We start from the raw sequence: 15,978 nt of genomic DNA, 5'->3' as shown, positions 1-15,978 counted from the left end.
CAACCCTATATCTGACAGAGGGTTAATATCCAGACTATGTAAAGAATTAAAGAAATTAAAAAATAACAAATCAAGTAATCCAACTAAAAAACCGAGTACAGAGCTAAACAAAATTCTCTTTAGAGGAATATAGAATGGCAGAGAAAACACTAAAAGGGAAATGCAAATCAAAACAACCCTGAGATTTCATCTTGCACCCATCAGAATGGCCAAGTTCAAAAACTCAAGTGACAATACATGTTTGAGAGGATTTGGAGAAAGGAGAACCTTCCTCTGCAGCTGGTGGGAATGTAAACTTGTACAACCACTTTGGAAACTGATCTGGCGCTTTCTCAGATGTTTGAGTCATACTATCACTTTGCAACTTCTATCTGCAGTGAAGCAGAGGCAGAAGCCAGCAGTGAGACTCACCACACTGCCTTTTAAACTTACCTGTTGGCTGGTGGACTTGCTTTGGCATTTCCCCTGCTGGGGAGTCCTGTCTTCCATCAGAGTCTTCTAGGGCTAGTAGAAAGAGATGGCCAAGAGGAGTGACAGTTTCACACATGCTTTTTAGGATACTGGTAGAACCTAGGGTCTTTGGTGTTTGTAACTAAGGATCCAAAAGTGCAGATGGTTATTGTGCTGATCTATATAGCATGCTGTTCTCTCCTGAAGGAGCTTCCATTCTAAGGATGCCCCATGTCAAGAAGGTAAGAGTAAAGACGTTGCTAGAAGCCAGTGCAGCCTCACCCGAGACACTTCAGTAGGAGTGAATGTCACAGGCAAAGCATGCTCCACCCTTGGGAATCTGGATGGCTTTTCCTCTTGAGGACCCCTTCACTAAAGTTCTTTTGTTTGGATCTTAGGGGTGTCTGAACACAAGATGTGAATAAAAGGGGGAAATGGGTATTACTATGCATAAGCATGGCTAGATTAATTAGTGAACTGGAGAAAATTATATTAAATCTAAGATCTAAAGGTATTGTCACTTTATAAATAGAAGGCCCTGCAGGAAAGCATTCTTTAAATGTCCAACAGCCCACAGGATAGGCATCCCTTTCTACAAATTTCCTGAAGTAGTACTTCTCTTCTAGTTACTTTAATGATGGCTCCTTGCTGAAATTATCAATTCTTTAGGGTTTGGTGAAGATTAAGAATGGCATGCTAAACTAATTTAGTATTCTGTTCGTCACAGGAAGACATGATAGCTATATTTGTCTTCCATTCTCTTTGGGTGTAGTGTCTCTAGGTATCAGTTGTCTTGGCCAGCAAGGAGGCATTTTTTTGAGCACTGAAGAAATGGTTTGAGGATTTTCTCCTGTGTTCATACTGCCCTATGGCAGGTCTACCTTAGACACGTTTTACAATACCTTCACAGATGCCTTGCTTCAGCTTTTCACTTATTTCACCCATTGTACTAAAGTCTTCTGCATAGAAGAGGTGCTTGTTTGTGGGCTCAGAGGCAATCTCCTGTAGTTCTTCCTCAATGGCTTTTCCTACCCCAACAGCATACATAGTGATACCTAAGCAACAGAAATTAGAGCAAGATACAGTTGCATTCCCAGGGTCTAGACATTGTGTTATGTCCAGAGCCAGTTAGATAATTGGTGCCATTTGAGGCATCAGTACCAACATCCCTTCATATTTTCTAGCGTTTTTATTTTGGACCTATAAGCAAAAGAGGATTCTAGAGAGGTGGTATCTACAAGGGGTACACAGCTAAGGCACCAACTTATTGTTTAGCTCTGAAAAAGGTCAAGTAATAAATGTGCAGCTTTCTCCTGAATTGGCCTGCATATTAGGGGAAAGTTGCCTCAGCTTGGTAAAATGAGAGTTTTTCTGGGTTAACTTAGGACCTTATATTTAAAACAAACAGGCCATAGTATAAAGCTAAGGTTGGGCTGGACTTAATTCTCTGCCTTGGCCTTTTGAGTGCTTGGATGGTTTATCCTCAAAAAGAAAGTAGAATCATAACTTTCTCGGGGCCAAGTGAAGCTGCCTTCTGCCCACTTTACTTGGATGGGTAGGTGAGTGGGCACGTTGTCTTGAGTAGAAATGGAAAGCTGAAGGGGTGAGTCTGCAGACCACTGGAAATCCCAGTCAGGATAAAGAAGAAACTTAAAATATCTACCTTAGATTTCAAAAGGGATATGAGGCTATTATAAAGCCTTTTCTAAATCAAGCTAGTCCTTAGACTCCATTCCCTCATTTGAAAGTAAGCAACTGAGCAGTTTTCAGTACTGGCATCTTCTGGTTAAGCCATTGGACTGGAGGGTGAAGAGCATAACAGAATGGCTTTAAAGCCCCTGGGCAAGGGTGATACCCTGTTCTGAGTTTGTATGAACAGCGAATTCAGCATACTTGGGAGCCACTGACCTTGCACACATTCTCCTCCAAATAGGAAACTTCTAGTTTAAGATCATATTAGCCATTCCCAGAAAAACGGATTCATTAAGAGAATGGCCCTTTGGGTAAGCCTGGCTGATTCAAGAACTAAACATCTGCTCCTATCTGCATTGGGGTTATCTGCAGTAATCTGAATGCAAAAGTGTACAGTGGCTAGCTTCAGTGAGTACTAAAAGGCTTATCACTGTTTTGGGAGGCAAAAGATTCTTCTACTTTTTAAGAATGCAGGCTAGCAGGGCTCGAGTTAGACACAAGCTCCAGGAAGCTAGTCTTGAGTGAACCACCAGGTTTACAAAACACTCAGATGACCCAGGAATGAACATGCTTATGGCTCTCTCTTGGGCAGCTAAGAAAAGTATAAAATGGACTCTTCATAGAGACTGTTCAGGACCCATCAGCCTTTCTGTGAGGGAGGATGGAGTTTGCCACTAGGACCAAGAATATTTTCACTGGTTTTGTTTGTTATTTTAATGGACTGGGAAAGTGCCTGACAATTATCTATGCATCTGGGCCCAGCTAGGCACAAGTTCTGGAGAACCTTGCGTGGGGCTGTGTACATTCTTTTTTCCTTTTAGGCGACCTGATAGAGCAGTGTTCTTTCAGTACTTGAAGGAGTTTGGTTTGCAAGCAGACTGCTTCATGAACTTGAGCTTTCTCATCTCACCAGAGGATATCCAAACATGAGCTGGTTCTAACATCTGCTCTGGCTTTTGGCCTCCCATGAATTGGGGGCCACACTCCTCTTCCACCTTTCATTTCTATGCTACTGAAGTTACCCTCGTGCCCCTCCGTTCACTTTACAGAGAGACAGCCAGAACCTCAGAGAAGGGGCTGAGCTCTGTGGAGCAATAAGAACTTAGATGCATCCAACCTTGTTTTTTTTCTTTCTTTCTTCCCCCTACCCCCAATACAGTTTTCTGTCAACATAGGTCTCTATCCAAAGACTTCATGACTTCAGAGTGTTCCTTAAAGGCTTGACCAAAACTATTCACACAGTGGCTCATGAGTGCAGTCCCAGCACTAGAGAGCCTGAGGCTATGACTTTGAAGCCATTTTGTGCTACATAGTGTGTTTCAGGTTAGCCTGGGCTAGAAAGAGAAATAATCCTCCTCCTCCTTTTTAAAGTGTGTTAGGGAGCCTGTAGTGATGGCTCAGTGGTTAGGAACACGGGCTGCTCTTCCAGAGGTCCTGGGTTTAATTCCCAGCACCCATATGGAGATCCAACTTCAGTTTCAGGGGACATGATAAGCATGTGGTGTCATGCTTGTGAGGAGCATTTTATATAGCATCTCCAGGATGCCATTTATAGCCTGTAGGTGGCAGTATTTCCAAGGACTATTTTTAATGGTGGTTGTTCAAACACTGACTCTTAAAGCTAGATGTGAATTTAAGAGACCTGAACTTTGAGCAATATAAATGCAACTCCAATCCATTTTACCATTGGCCTTGGCTTTCCTGGCCCACTCGGAGACATCATCCTGAGCCCGTCCGTCCGTGAACACAATGGCTACTCGGGGCACCCGTGTGTAGAGCGGCCTGGCCCCTTCTACTTGTGTAAAACTTCTCTCAAACATGTGTTTCAGGGCCAGGCCAGTCATAGAGCCTTTGCCCATGTATTTCATGTGTGCCACAGCTTTCTTCATGTCCTTGACTGAGCTGAAGTCCTTCAGAGTAAATTCTGTGCGGACCTGCGTGGAATACTGCAGCAGGCCTACACGAGCAGCTTTGGGGGAAATTGCCAAGGAATCTATAATCCCAGTTACAAAATGCTTCACAATCTCAAAATTCTCTTCTCCAAGGCTCTTGGACCCATCAATCACAAAGACTAGGTCAACTGGACCTTCAGTGCATCCTGTAGGAAGGAAAGGAAAGGAAAGGTAACATGGTTATAAATCAGAGATCGTGTTTATAGAGTATAAAAAGGCATGCTTCAGCAGGAGGCATAAGTGAATTTGAAGAGCCATCTTTGGTCTTCAGCTAGTATACAGGACAGACAAGTGGGGAATATCACAAATAAGGTTTTCCTTTTGTGTTTGAGTTACTTATTATCAACACTAGCAATTTCCCTAAGCGCTACACGCTGATTACTGGCAGCTGGCCTTTACTGTCTATACAGTACTAGGATTAGAGGAGTGGGTCTCAGCCCTCCTAATGCTGCACAGACCCCCAACCATAACATTATTTTTGTTGCTGCTTCATAACTAATTTTACTACTGTTAGGAATCATGATGTATTATCTGTGTTTTCTTATGGTTTTAACCCTGTGAAGGGCTCGATCAACCCCCAAAGAGCTTGCGACTCACAGGCTGAGAACCAATGGATCAAACTAGACCAAAGTAGTTCCTTTTGCTTCATTGTCGGAGGCTCATAGACACAGTTTCTCTGTGTAGCCTTGGCTGTCCTGGACTCACTCTGTAGATGAGGCCTGCCTCTGTGTTGGGATTACAGGTGTGCGCCACCACAAGTGCTGATATTTTGACTCACAGTAGAGGATATGCTTAATTTCTCCTCAGCCATTGTCTCTTCCAAGAAGCTTGGACAGTAACCCAGCTTGTGTCAGTTACTCCCTGAATACCCCGACATCATCTATTCAACCAAAATCGATTTCCTGAGTACCTGCTCTGTGCAAGGCAGTAGACATAGCAGGATTGGGATAATGACTAACACAGATCTCTACAACCATGTTGCTTAAGTCCAGTGTGCCCTATGCTGCCCCATGTGGGGGGATAATTATTTATCCATGTGTCTTTCTCCCCTAGGCTGAATTCTTCCTCAGCAGATACTATGTGTCGTTTGTTTCTGTGCCCATGATGATTGGCACAAAGTAGGTGTTCAATGCATTATGACTGACAAAATGAAAGAACCCAGTAACATCCATTTGGTAGCATACTTATAAGTACTCTATTGACCTATTAAGATTAGCAATGTAACTTTTTCTTCTTGGTTTTCGAGACAGGGTTTCTGTGTAGCCTTGGCTGTTACAGAACTCACTCTGTAGACCAGGCTGGCCTTGAACTGACAAAGATCCACCTGCCTCTGCCTCCTGAGCACTAGGATTAAAGGCATGCACCACCACTGCCTAGCTAAAAAATGTAACTTAAAAAAAGATTTTTGGGGAAATTTAGATGGTTGACAGTAAAAAGAAAAACTTTATAAAAATACATAGGCAATTTAGATGCCAAGAGACTTTGTATATAGGGCTGCATAAGGGAATTATGCCAATCCCAAATGAATGAGCTCATTTCAAATAGTCTACAGTATGTTATTATAATAGTCTCTTTTATATACATCAAGTGGCTGTCTAATCTTTCAAAGTGAAGCACAATAATAAAGCAAGTAAAGACATACATGTGCAAAAATACATCTATGCCTGTCCAGCAGAAAATGCTGATGTGGGTGCTGTCACGTGTGTGGGGGGGAGGGAGTTGAGGGTTGGGTTCTCTCTCTTTTTAAAATTTTTTATTTTGTTTTATGTGTATGAGTGTTCTGCCTGCATGTATATGTTTCAGATATCCTGGAGCTGGACCCACAGACAGCTGTGAGCTGCCGTATGGACGCTGAGAATTGAATCCAGGTCCTTTGAAAGAACAGCTAGTGCTCTTAACCATTGAGCTACCTTTCCAGTCCCATGGGTTCTTTTTCTTGAGTAAATGTTTGTCCTCCTTACTCAATCTATTGATTCATCATGAAAAGGAAATCAGAGAAGATGCAGGTGCCATGCATGTGGCTCTCCAGCAGGGTGTCAGGGTACTGGAATAATGCATCAGCCGCTCCCTCTCTACACCAGCCATTGCTGCTTACTATCAATCAACTGGCTGCTGCTGTTGCTGCTGCTGCTGCTGCTGCTGCTGCTGCTGCTGCTGCTGCTGCTGTGTATACATCTATGTTTATGGGAGAAGAAAGGCCAAGGGGTCTACTGCCTGCAAAAGCTCCAAAAGGCAATTGCTCCAAAACCAAATGGAAGCAGAGCTGGTTCAGATCACTTACTCTTGCAGCGCCTTCCATCCTCAGCTAGAACAAACCCCTTTGAGCACCTGCACACATAGAAATCTCCATTGTTCACACAGATGTGCTCACAGCCATGGTGGGTTGATTTACAGATATCTTTCCCTGGGGAAAAATGTGGGGAGGTAAACAACCCATTATTGTAGAAAAAAGCTAATGTGAACAGGCATGCCAGGAGAGATTAAGGAAGTCATCCATTTTAAAGAACACATCTTTGCTAAAGTGATATTCTTTGCAGTCCATGCTAGAGTAGGCCACGATCAAGGAGCAGTTCCTCTCAGAACTCCCTTGCACCTCCTGACTCAGATGGATTTGCCATTTGATTTTAGAATGGCTTTAGTTTCTGATTTTTTTTTTTTAGTAGAGATCCCATATATCCCATGTTGGTTGTCTAATGAGCGTTTCTCATGGGTGAGGTGATTTGAACTTGAAATAGTTAATGACCCTTTAATCCTCACAACACCCTGGGCATAGCTAGAGAATAAATGAAGTAGTGGATACATGGCTGTTCAACCAGGCACACTTCCTCCCTAGTCTTCACTTTCTAGCTGTGTGACAACCTTGCGCTTCTGCATACCCTTTAGAAGGAGAAGCCTTACATGAAATTGGAATCTGTAACTATGGATCCCTCTAGGAGGTGGAAAATTGTGGGATTTAATTCAGAGATTAAATTGCAAAGCAAGAGTGTCTTGTACACAACTGTTGAATGTATCAACCAATAAAATATGTTAACTAAATAGAACAAATGGCTCAGGCAGACATGTGGACAGGACTGAAGCATGATCTCCATGAAAGAAGCACTGTAGTGTGAAGCTAGAGCCCAGATAGTGCAGAGGCTGGCAGTTTCAGGCCTCAGGCCACCCCCTCCGGTCAGTTGGCCTTCAGAGGAGGCTGAAATTCCCAGAGGAAGACTCTTCAGCTATGACACCAGCTCCTGGGTTTCCAGCCTGCCCTGCAGACAGCGTCCTCACAGGCACCCACCATTCCATGAGCCAATTCCTTGAAGTCAATTTCTCGTTCTTTTTTTCCACGCATGTACATACATATGCCTCCTCCACATAAACACCGTTATCTGTTTTTCTGGAATATCCTGACCTGAGTCTGTCTGTGTGCACACATGCATGTTTGTATGTGTTTGCGGAGGTCAGAGGTCAATGTTGAGTGCCTTCCTCAGTCACTATCTATTTTTTGAGACAAGGTCTCTTTCTGAACCTGCAGCTCACCAATTCAACTAAAGTGGCTGGCCAGCCAGTCTCCAGGATCCTCCCCCATTTGCCTGTCGCCCTGGTGGGGTAGGTGTGCTCTAGCACGCTTACTTTTACATGGATACTGGGATTAAACTCAGGCCCTCATGCTCACACAGCAAGTGCTCTACCAACTGAGGTCCCTTCTAACACACTTTCTAATAAAACTCTGTTCTGAGCAACCTGATCTAAAGGAGCAAATGATCACTTTTCTTGTTTTGTTTTTGGTTTTCCCCTCTCCAAACCCCACAGAGCCTCCCCTCCAGCCCCTCACCTACCCTTCCTTCACCTTACATATGTGGTCTGTGAAGAAAAATCACTGAAATGATCTTTTTCAGTCCTGGCAGTCAGTTGCTACCAGTGGTTCTTTTTTGCCCACCGACTTGCTAGGCACTACACTAGGCCCTGTGCATTCACTCAACTGCCATGCCAGAACTAGGGGGAAACAGCTGCAAAGAGCCTGGCAGCTTAGGACCACCCCCGAGAAATTCCTGAAGAGCCCACAGTTGGCTGCCTTGATCCCATGGAAACACTTTGAGAGCACCCAAGGTTGGAATCTGAGTTTGTGGCATGGTTACAAGTTCTACAGAAGAAGAGTGTGAGGATGAAGTGAAGATCTGTGCCCGCCGGGTCTACTTACTTCTGCAGCGCTTCCCATCTTCAGCCAGCCTGAATCCCTCCCGGCACTTGCAGGTGTACGACTCACCACTGCTTATACAGAGGTGCTCGCAGCCATGGTCCACAGCCTGGCAGACATCTTTCCCTGAGGAGAGTGCCGTGATTACAACCACTGCATGCACATAAAGTCTACATGGACTACCCTCCGGAAGACCCATCCATCTTGGCCTCTGGACTCAAGTGCCACTTGAGTAGGAAGGGAGAGCTGGCGATGAAGTTTGGTGGCTCTAGGTTGACCTAAATCTTCAAACATTCTTACTGCCATGGCCATTACCACTCACCAGCACTGGCTTCAGTGCCTCAGGATGCAGTCCAGCCTAATGTCTGAGATGTGGCCTCTGGTACAAAGTGGTTATTGTATGCTTACACAGGAGAAAGCTTCAGTTTAAATCAGGTGCACTGAAGTCTAATCTTGCTTTTGTCCCTGGCATAACCTATGATTTAGGAAAATCATGTGGACTCGTAGCTATCCTGGTTGATAGTAATGGTTCCAGGAACTCATCTTTTCTTCAATGCTCTTTGGGAAGAGCTCCAAGAAGTCTGAGAAGAGGAGGACCCACAGGGGTGAGAACCATCTGCAGATCTGCACACCCCTCCGTGCTTGTTACTGCTGTTACTGGGGCATTAGGGACCGAGCCCAGGGCCTTGGGTGTGCTTGGCAAGAGCTCTACTGCTAAGCTCCAGCCCCAGCCCATTTTTAAAATTTATTTATTTTTAATTTTTATTTATGTGTCTGTATATTGATATGTATACATGAGTACAGTTGCTTGCAGAGGCCAGGAGAAGGTATCACATCCCCTGAAGCAGGAGTTACAGGAGCTGTAAGCTGCCTGATATGGGTGCTAGGAACTGAATCCGTAGCCTCTGGAAGGGCAGCAAGTGGCTTCAATCACTAAGCCAGTCCCCCATTTTTATTTTTTTATTTTGAGACAGTGACTCACTAAGTTGTTGGGGATGGCCGACAGCCCAGGAAATCTGTGAATTTGCCATGCTCTTGCCTCAGCTTCTAAGTAGCAAGAATTATAGGGCCCAGCTTAGTATGGAATTGTGAATGAGAAAGGGTCTCACTATGCAGGGCAGCCTAGAACTTGCCATGTAGACTAGGCTAAACTTGAATCCAGAAATCCACCCTCCTCTGCCGCCTGAGTAATGGAGGCAAAGCCTGTAACAGCACACCTAGCTTGACAGTTAAAGCTTATAGTTACACATAGTTACTTTGTTGTCACACAGCACCCTTTCTGTTCCAGGATCCCATACAGGATACCACAGAACATTTGATTGTGTGATGCTAGCTATTGTAATTAGCTCACACCGAGGCTGACATGGATTTCAGGCATGTCCAGATGGGCTAGCTTGAGCAAACTTACTTCTGCAGGTCTTCCCATCATCTCGGAGGATGTATCCCTCAAAACACTGACACGTGAATGAGTCTTCACTGCTTACACATGAATGTTCACAACCATGGTCCCCCAAAGCACAAGAGTCCAGTTCTGATTGGAATTACAGAAATAGAAGAAAATTATTCATAGATTAGTAACCTACTTGGTTCCTAAAAGACGTTGCACACATCTTAAGTTAAAACAGTGTCTTTTCTCACACAGTTCATTTCAGAACAGAAAGTATCTACAAGCAAAAATTCTTAATGTATACAAAGCACATACATAAAGCAAACATGGAGTGTCGCAGGGGAAGATGAACAGAAAAAGAGATGTAAAAGCTTCCTATGGGCCTCCATGTGCATGTAGAACACTTAGCCTATCCACACATTTCTTTAAAGGGAGCAAAGCTTTTTGTGGTTCTTTTGAGATAGGATATCCCTATGTAGCCCAGGCTGGATAATTAGCAAACTTGTTGTGAGTTCTTACAGTGGGTCAGGCATTGTTCTAGCCACTAAGGATGAAACAACCAGTAAAACAAACAAAAAAACAAACCAAAAACGTTCTTTGCTTCTATGGGACTTTGCATTTGGCAGTGGGTGTCAGGAGTATATGAAGGTGGGGGTCTGGAAGACTGCACCATAGACAAGCATGACTTCTTGTGGGGGGGCAGTGTCTTGGAGAAAAAGAGCACAAGAGGGACAGAAGGCAGCTGCTGGGCTGGGGCTTGCGATCTTAATGGTGTCAGATAAGGAGCAGAGTGGATGTGAGTGCTGGTGTCTGAGGAAGAGTATCTGGACAAGAAAGATGAGCATCTGTAGGGTCAGATGCAAGAGCATGTTCATCATGTTGCAGGAAAGGCAAAGAGCCCAGCAGGGTGGGGGTAGACAGGACACGGCACGGGGGAATATAGGCAGGACATGTCTGAGGAAGAAGGCCTCAGGACTTTAGTAGAACCCCCAGTCTGGCTGCATTCTGTAAGCACAGACTGATGTGAGGTTAGGGAACGAACACAGGAAGTGGATCTAGCCTCCTGCAGTGATCCTGCTGGCCCACAACACAGTGGTGACCCTGTGGTCAGACTGGCTGCTTTGAAGGTAGAGCCTGTGAGGTTTGCTGGCGGACTAATGCTAGATCACAGATCCTCTAGCTGTCTTTCTCCCCTTTCAGGCCACACCTCCCTGAAGCCTGCTTGTTCTTTCTTTCCCTCTTTGCAGCTGTGACCAAACCTACCCCCTACCCCTGATCCCTAGGCCACACATGGTGTGGAGGCTGGCCACCTCCACTGACAACTTGTAAGAATCAGAATGCTCTTTGTTGCTTAGAATCCAGGGTTCTCTCCCATCAGCTTCTCCACTCTGGTGAGGCTGTGTCTGCTAATGCTCTCCCATGTCATGGCCTGATCACAGCTGCCTGTGGTTATGAGGCTCTCTAATAAAGTCCAGCTAAAGGGTAATTTTGTGTCAACTCCTGTTCTTCCTAACAATTGAAATGAAGAGTCTTCCTTCAGACTGGATAGGACAGAGTCAAGGATGAGTCTTGAGGTCACTGGACTAAGCTATTGAAAGACGACATTGCTATGTATAGAGCTTGGTGGCTTCTGGGAACTAGGAGGTTTGTGTGTGCTTATGAAAACCAGGCTGACAGTTCAAAGCTTGAAACTGAGGACCAGGGGCAGTCACATTTTATGAGAACCATACACACCTGAAGGCTAAGCCAGCCTTTAGAAAATGAACAGAATTTCAAAAGAAGGTGAACATATGTCCCCTATTCAGACCCACCCCTGCCAGCTCCCTTTGTAAACTTAGTAAACCCTCAAGGCAGGAAAGTGTCAAGCCCTCTCCCCTCAGGAGCTCCAGCAGCCAGACCCCACCCCTTAAAAGTTATTTTCTTCGGCTGTAACTGTCATTTACAGTCCTGAGATGGGAGCTTGCCCAGACCCCACCCTACAAGAAAAATTCCACCAATCCCTGAGCTCCCCCAAGCTCAGGACTTGAAATCCCACCAATCCTCACCCTGTAAATCTCACCCTGGAATGCTCTGCCCCCTAAGAAATCCTACTTAAACTTCACCAGTTCATTCTCTGCTGTCCTCTCCTAAGAAAGGCAGCCACCCTGGATTCATCCCTCCAATTCATCTTTTTATGAGATTTGTTGCCTGATGTGACTCTCTCTCATTGAAGAAGCCAAGGAGAGAAGAAATGGAGTGGGGCTGAGGCTCTTAGCTCCTGAGCTCAGCTGGGGACACCCTCCCTTAGGAGCTGCTGGAAGTTGAGCTGGTACACTGTAGCACTCAGGATATCCTCCCTCAGGGCTTCACTACCTCTGCTAAGGAGGCTTCCTCTTTGAGCTGTCTCAGGAAACCCTATCCCACTTCAGAACTGTGTGGTCCCTGGGCTCCTGAGTCCCAGGATAACTTTCCACCTGAGCAGGAACACCAACAGCCTCAGAGTGGTCAAAGGTATGTGCAGAAGAACCCATCTACTCTTTTTTGTTAAGCATTATTGTAGCATTTCTCAGTGAAGGAATGTCCTCAGAACTACCTTGTGGGCTACTTAAAGGAGCCAGTGTTATTCTCATTTACCAGCAAGAGAGACTAGAGTTGAGGGAAGTTAATTACAGCTCACCAAGATCACTTGCTAATAAGTGGAAGAACCAGATTAAAACCTTCCTTCCTTCCTTTCTCCCTCCTTCCCTCCCTCTCTCTCTAATGAAGCCCATGACTTCTCCCAACTATACAGCATTACCATCTGCTAAGATTTCAGACATGAAGGGAATTTTGCCTTTCTTTGGGTAGGAACACTGCCAGAATGTTTGAACAATGGGGAAAAGATATGAGATGGAATTTTAACTGCAGAGGAGATCCAAACAGAACTGGGTGCTTTGGATTGCTCTGAGTGTGACTTCCCTGGGCACATTCTGGACTCATTATTAATGCAGAACATTCCTTGTGGCTGGAGTAGTCCCTTGCATAGTTAAAAGTATTAAATGAAACATTGCATGGACAGTTGGCTGGCACAGAGCGGAGCATTTTCCTCCTTCACCATGAATTTATAAGAATACTCCATTTTCCAAGGCAATAAAATATCAAAAGCGTTCTCAGGCCAGTCTTGCCAAGCCCTAACCCAGAGTGAACCTTCCCAGCACACTGTTCTGCCTGCTAGCTACAGTTCAAGCTTTCTTCTTGAAGACAGGGTCTTCCTCAATAGAGACACAGGCAACTAAGCCGCAGCTTCCCAAGTCAGAGTGGCCCAACCACACATCTGTCAGACAGCACTGCCTTTCTTTATCAGAGGGCAGGGCAGCCAGGGAGAAGCCCTGTGCCCATTGGGTCATGTCTATGTCCTTGGCTATATGCCATGTCAGCAGCGCCCAGCCCAGCTCCTCAGTCTCCTGTAACTGTTATTGTGTGCATCGTTTAAAGTAGGCGAAGACTTTTCAAGATTATCTTTTCCTCCACTACTCCCCACAGGGCATCTGATTCCGAGCAGAGTGGGTAACTGTGCGTCAATCACAGGAGGCTTCTGCAGATGACTGCCAAAGGCAAAACAGACAGCTTCCAAAGTCAAGTGTACTAAAGGGCATGTGTGGCTATGAAGGATGTCTGGCAGAATGTGCCTTTCGCTCTGCAGCTTTAGCTAGGGCCTCCCTTCTGCACACACTCTTGTATCATGTGCTCTCAGGTTACTGACTACACCACTGTTTGTAAGGGTGAGCAGTCAGAGTCAACCGCAGTGTCTAGAAACAGGGGACTGGCCAAATGCAAGGAAATCTTACACAGCTGTGAAAAGAATGAGGACCCTCCCTATGTAATTGTGGTGGTTTGAATAAGAAGGGCCCTCTGGAACTGGGGTGCAGATGGTTTGGCGCTGCCTTACAGGTGCTGGGAAGTGGTCCCAGCTTCTCTAGATGTGCAGCAAGTACCTTGAGGTTTTGAGCTCTTGCCAGTCCTCTGACAGGGTTTAAGTGCACTTTCTTATGATGGTAAGACAGGAAATCCTTAGTAAGATTGGCACACCTACCCTCCAGCCTCATCCACCCCACTTTTCCTGGCTTCATACAGCCCTTCCTCTCCCAGCTGTCTCCTCCTCTGAGCCCCTCCTTCCTTTTCCTCACTTCTCTGTAACTCGGGTTTCAGAGCCTCACCTTTGGGCAGTATCAATCTGTGTATGTTATTTTTTTTTTTTTGAGGGGGGAATCCATGTCCACTCCCTGTGTGGCTCCGTGTATATGAGCCTTGATAACCAAGAGCCCATGGAGCTTACCTACCATTTTCTTCTATCACCAGTACATTGCTGCCTAGCACATCATTGCCCAGGAAAGGCCTGTTGCGTAAAAGGAAACTTTTTTTTTTTCAATTCCGTACTCTAAAACCAGAGGTAATTAAATTCACATCACGGATCTGCATGGATGTCTCCAAAGAAAACTCTGGGTAGAGTACTAGCAGTCAGCTGGGACCCCGCTCTTCCCTGCAGGATACACACTTTTCATTTGTCACACTCTCTACTCTCCGCATGCAGGGAGTGTCTGAGTTCCAAGGACCATATGCCTTAAAAGAAAGAATGCTAACTGTACACTGAGCTCACTTCCTGCCAGCAGCCTCTAGTGCTTCCTACCAACCCTGGAAACTCTGGAAACCAACTTGGCCTCAGCTTCTTGCAGGGCCAATGATGCTCCGCTGTGGGAATGCACTTCAGCACTTCCTCTCAGCCACCATCTCTGACTTGACAGCCTGGGGAAGTGGTGTGAGCCACGGTCAGGACTGTACTTGGTTAGAAGCTTACTATCTATAGAGGCTAAAAAGGGCCTTGGAAGTATGCTGGTCCAATTCCGGCTTAGAGATGAGGAAACTGACTGCCGGCAAACAGAAGTGACTTTGTCAAGGTTCCTTAACTTGAAGATTCAACTTGTCTTAGCTGTCCTGACCCAGTAGGTGACAGATCTATCCCCTCTGGGTTTTCAGGTCATCCAAGCATTATGGAGCTAATCAGTCTGGTAAGGCTCTTGGAAGACAAACTAATAGTTGGGGCAAGGTAGGTTCCAGAGAGTGTCCCATCACTCTCTGTGACAGGTGCCACCTGCTCCTGTGGCTCCCTCTGGCACTGACCTTTCTTTGGCCAGAACAGATCATGGTCTTGCACATGCTGCTGCCCATGTCAGGGAGGCTCTGGTGTTGCATCTATGGCTAGCCCCCCTGACTGAGTCTCTGCCATCAGATTAGACATCTTTCCAAGACTTGGGACTCCCTGTTCCATGCTCTTGCGGCAGTTCTGTCCACATCCCAATGGTCACTACACAGACTGGTTGACACACCTTAAATATCTCTTCCAGTGAAACTTAACCACTGCTGTGGCAGAAATTGAATTTGGCCCATCCCAGGAAACTGCAGCACCTGGCATAGCACAGGCAAACACGAGAGAATAAAAGCAAATGAGACTAGTGCATAAGCAAATATTAAGACTCTCAGTTGCCCTGGGAAGGGGATGAGTCAGACTCAGTTACCAATCAAGAAATCTCAGGAAGCAGGGCAAAAAAAAACTCCCACTCAAAGAAATGCCTTTCTCTTTTCCATTCCCATAGGAGGAGGCAGGTCACATCTTTAATTAAAGCCTCATTGTGAATGGGGTCTGCCATCTGTGGCCAAGATGGCTAGAGGGTTCACAGCATAGCTCAGGTTTGGGGGTTTGTACACTGACAGACTATGCTTCCCACATCTAAGTTATATATCTGGTGAGTCATACTTGCGGGTGGGAGTTGCAGGAATTGTAGTATGTCCAGTGTACTTCTGCAACAGTGACAGACTGTCACTGTTCTGAATTCCATACATCATATAATTAAAACACATCTGACCCCAGGGGAGATGGCCATAGTGGTGGTGGTCTGCCAAGAAGGTGACATACCCAAGGACAACAGCTAGCATGATGGTTTACAATGAGGGCAGCTGACCCTCTGGTGCCTCTGTAGAAGCCTTTTCTGAAACTGAGACGCATCCAACTGAGATAATGCCCAGACCATCTGCTCATGTGTTGTGTACCCGAGGACTGCCATGTTTGGAAATGAAGTTAATCACCTCCCTCATTCATGCTACTCACTAGACTGTGTCCCTCAATTCCTAATTCATAGACTGGTCTGCTAATCCCTAATGTGATGGTATTTGGAGGTAGGTTTGGTTGTGGTTAAAAGGGTGGGGCCCAGATTCAGTGGAACTATTCTTCTTCTTCTTTCTTCTTCTTCTTCTTCTTTCTTCTTCTTCTTCTTCTTCTTCTTCTTCTTCTTCTTCTTCTTCTT

General features: G+C 45.5%; 1 protein-coding gene across 2 annotated transcripts in view; it reads right to left on the bottom strand.

The window, feature by feature from the left end:
• Matn2 (matrilin 2) overlaps positions 1 to 15,978 on the bottom strand; it is a 137,380-nt gene that overhangs the window by 3,325 nt on the left and 118,077 nt on the right. For both annotated transcript variants that reach the window (XM_055620125.1, XM_055620133.1), the window contains exons 11-16: positions 9,683 to 9,805; positions 8,278 to 8,400; positions 6,376 to 6,498; positions 3,827 to 4,240; positions 1,353 to 1,505; positions 433 to 504 (exon numbers count right to left, since the gene is read on the bottom strand). In XM_055620125.1, the coding sequence (XP_055476100.1) occupies positions 433 to 504; positions 1,353 to 1,505; positions 3,827 to 4,240; positions 6,376 to 6,498; positions 8,278 to 8,400; positions 9,683 to 9,805 (1,008 nt within the window). The remainder of the gene's footprint in view (positions 1 to 432; positions 505 to 1,352; positions 1,506 to 3,826; positions 4,241 to 6,375; positions 6,499 to 8,277; positions 8,401 to 9,682; positions 9,806 to 15,978) is intronic.

Source organism: Psammomys obesus, unplaced genomic scaffold (assembly GCF_907164565.1).
Source record: "Psammomys obesus unplaced genomic scaffold, mPsaObe1.curated_primary_1811, whole genome shotgun sequence".
Lineage (NCBI taxonomy): Eukaryota > Metazoa > Chordata > Mammalia > Rodentia > Muridae > Psammomys > Psammomys obesus.
Note: the sequence above shows the minus strand (reverse complement) of the source record. Positions and strands in the feature narration are given on the sequence as shown.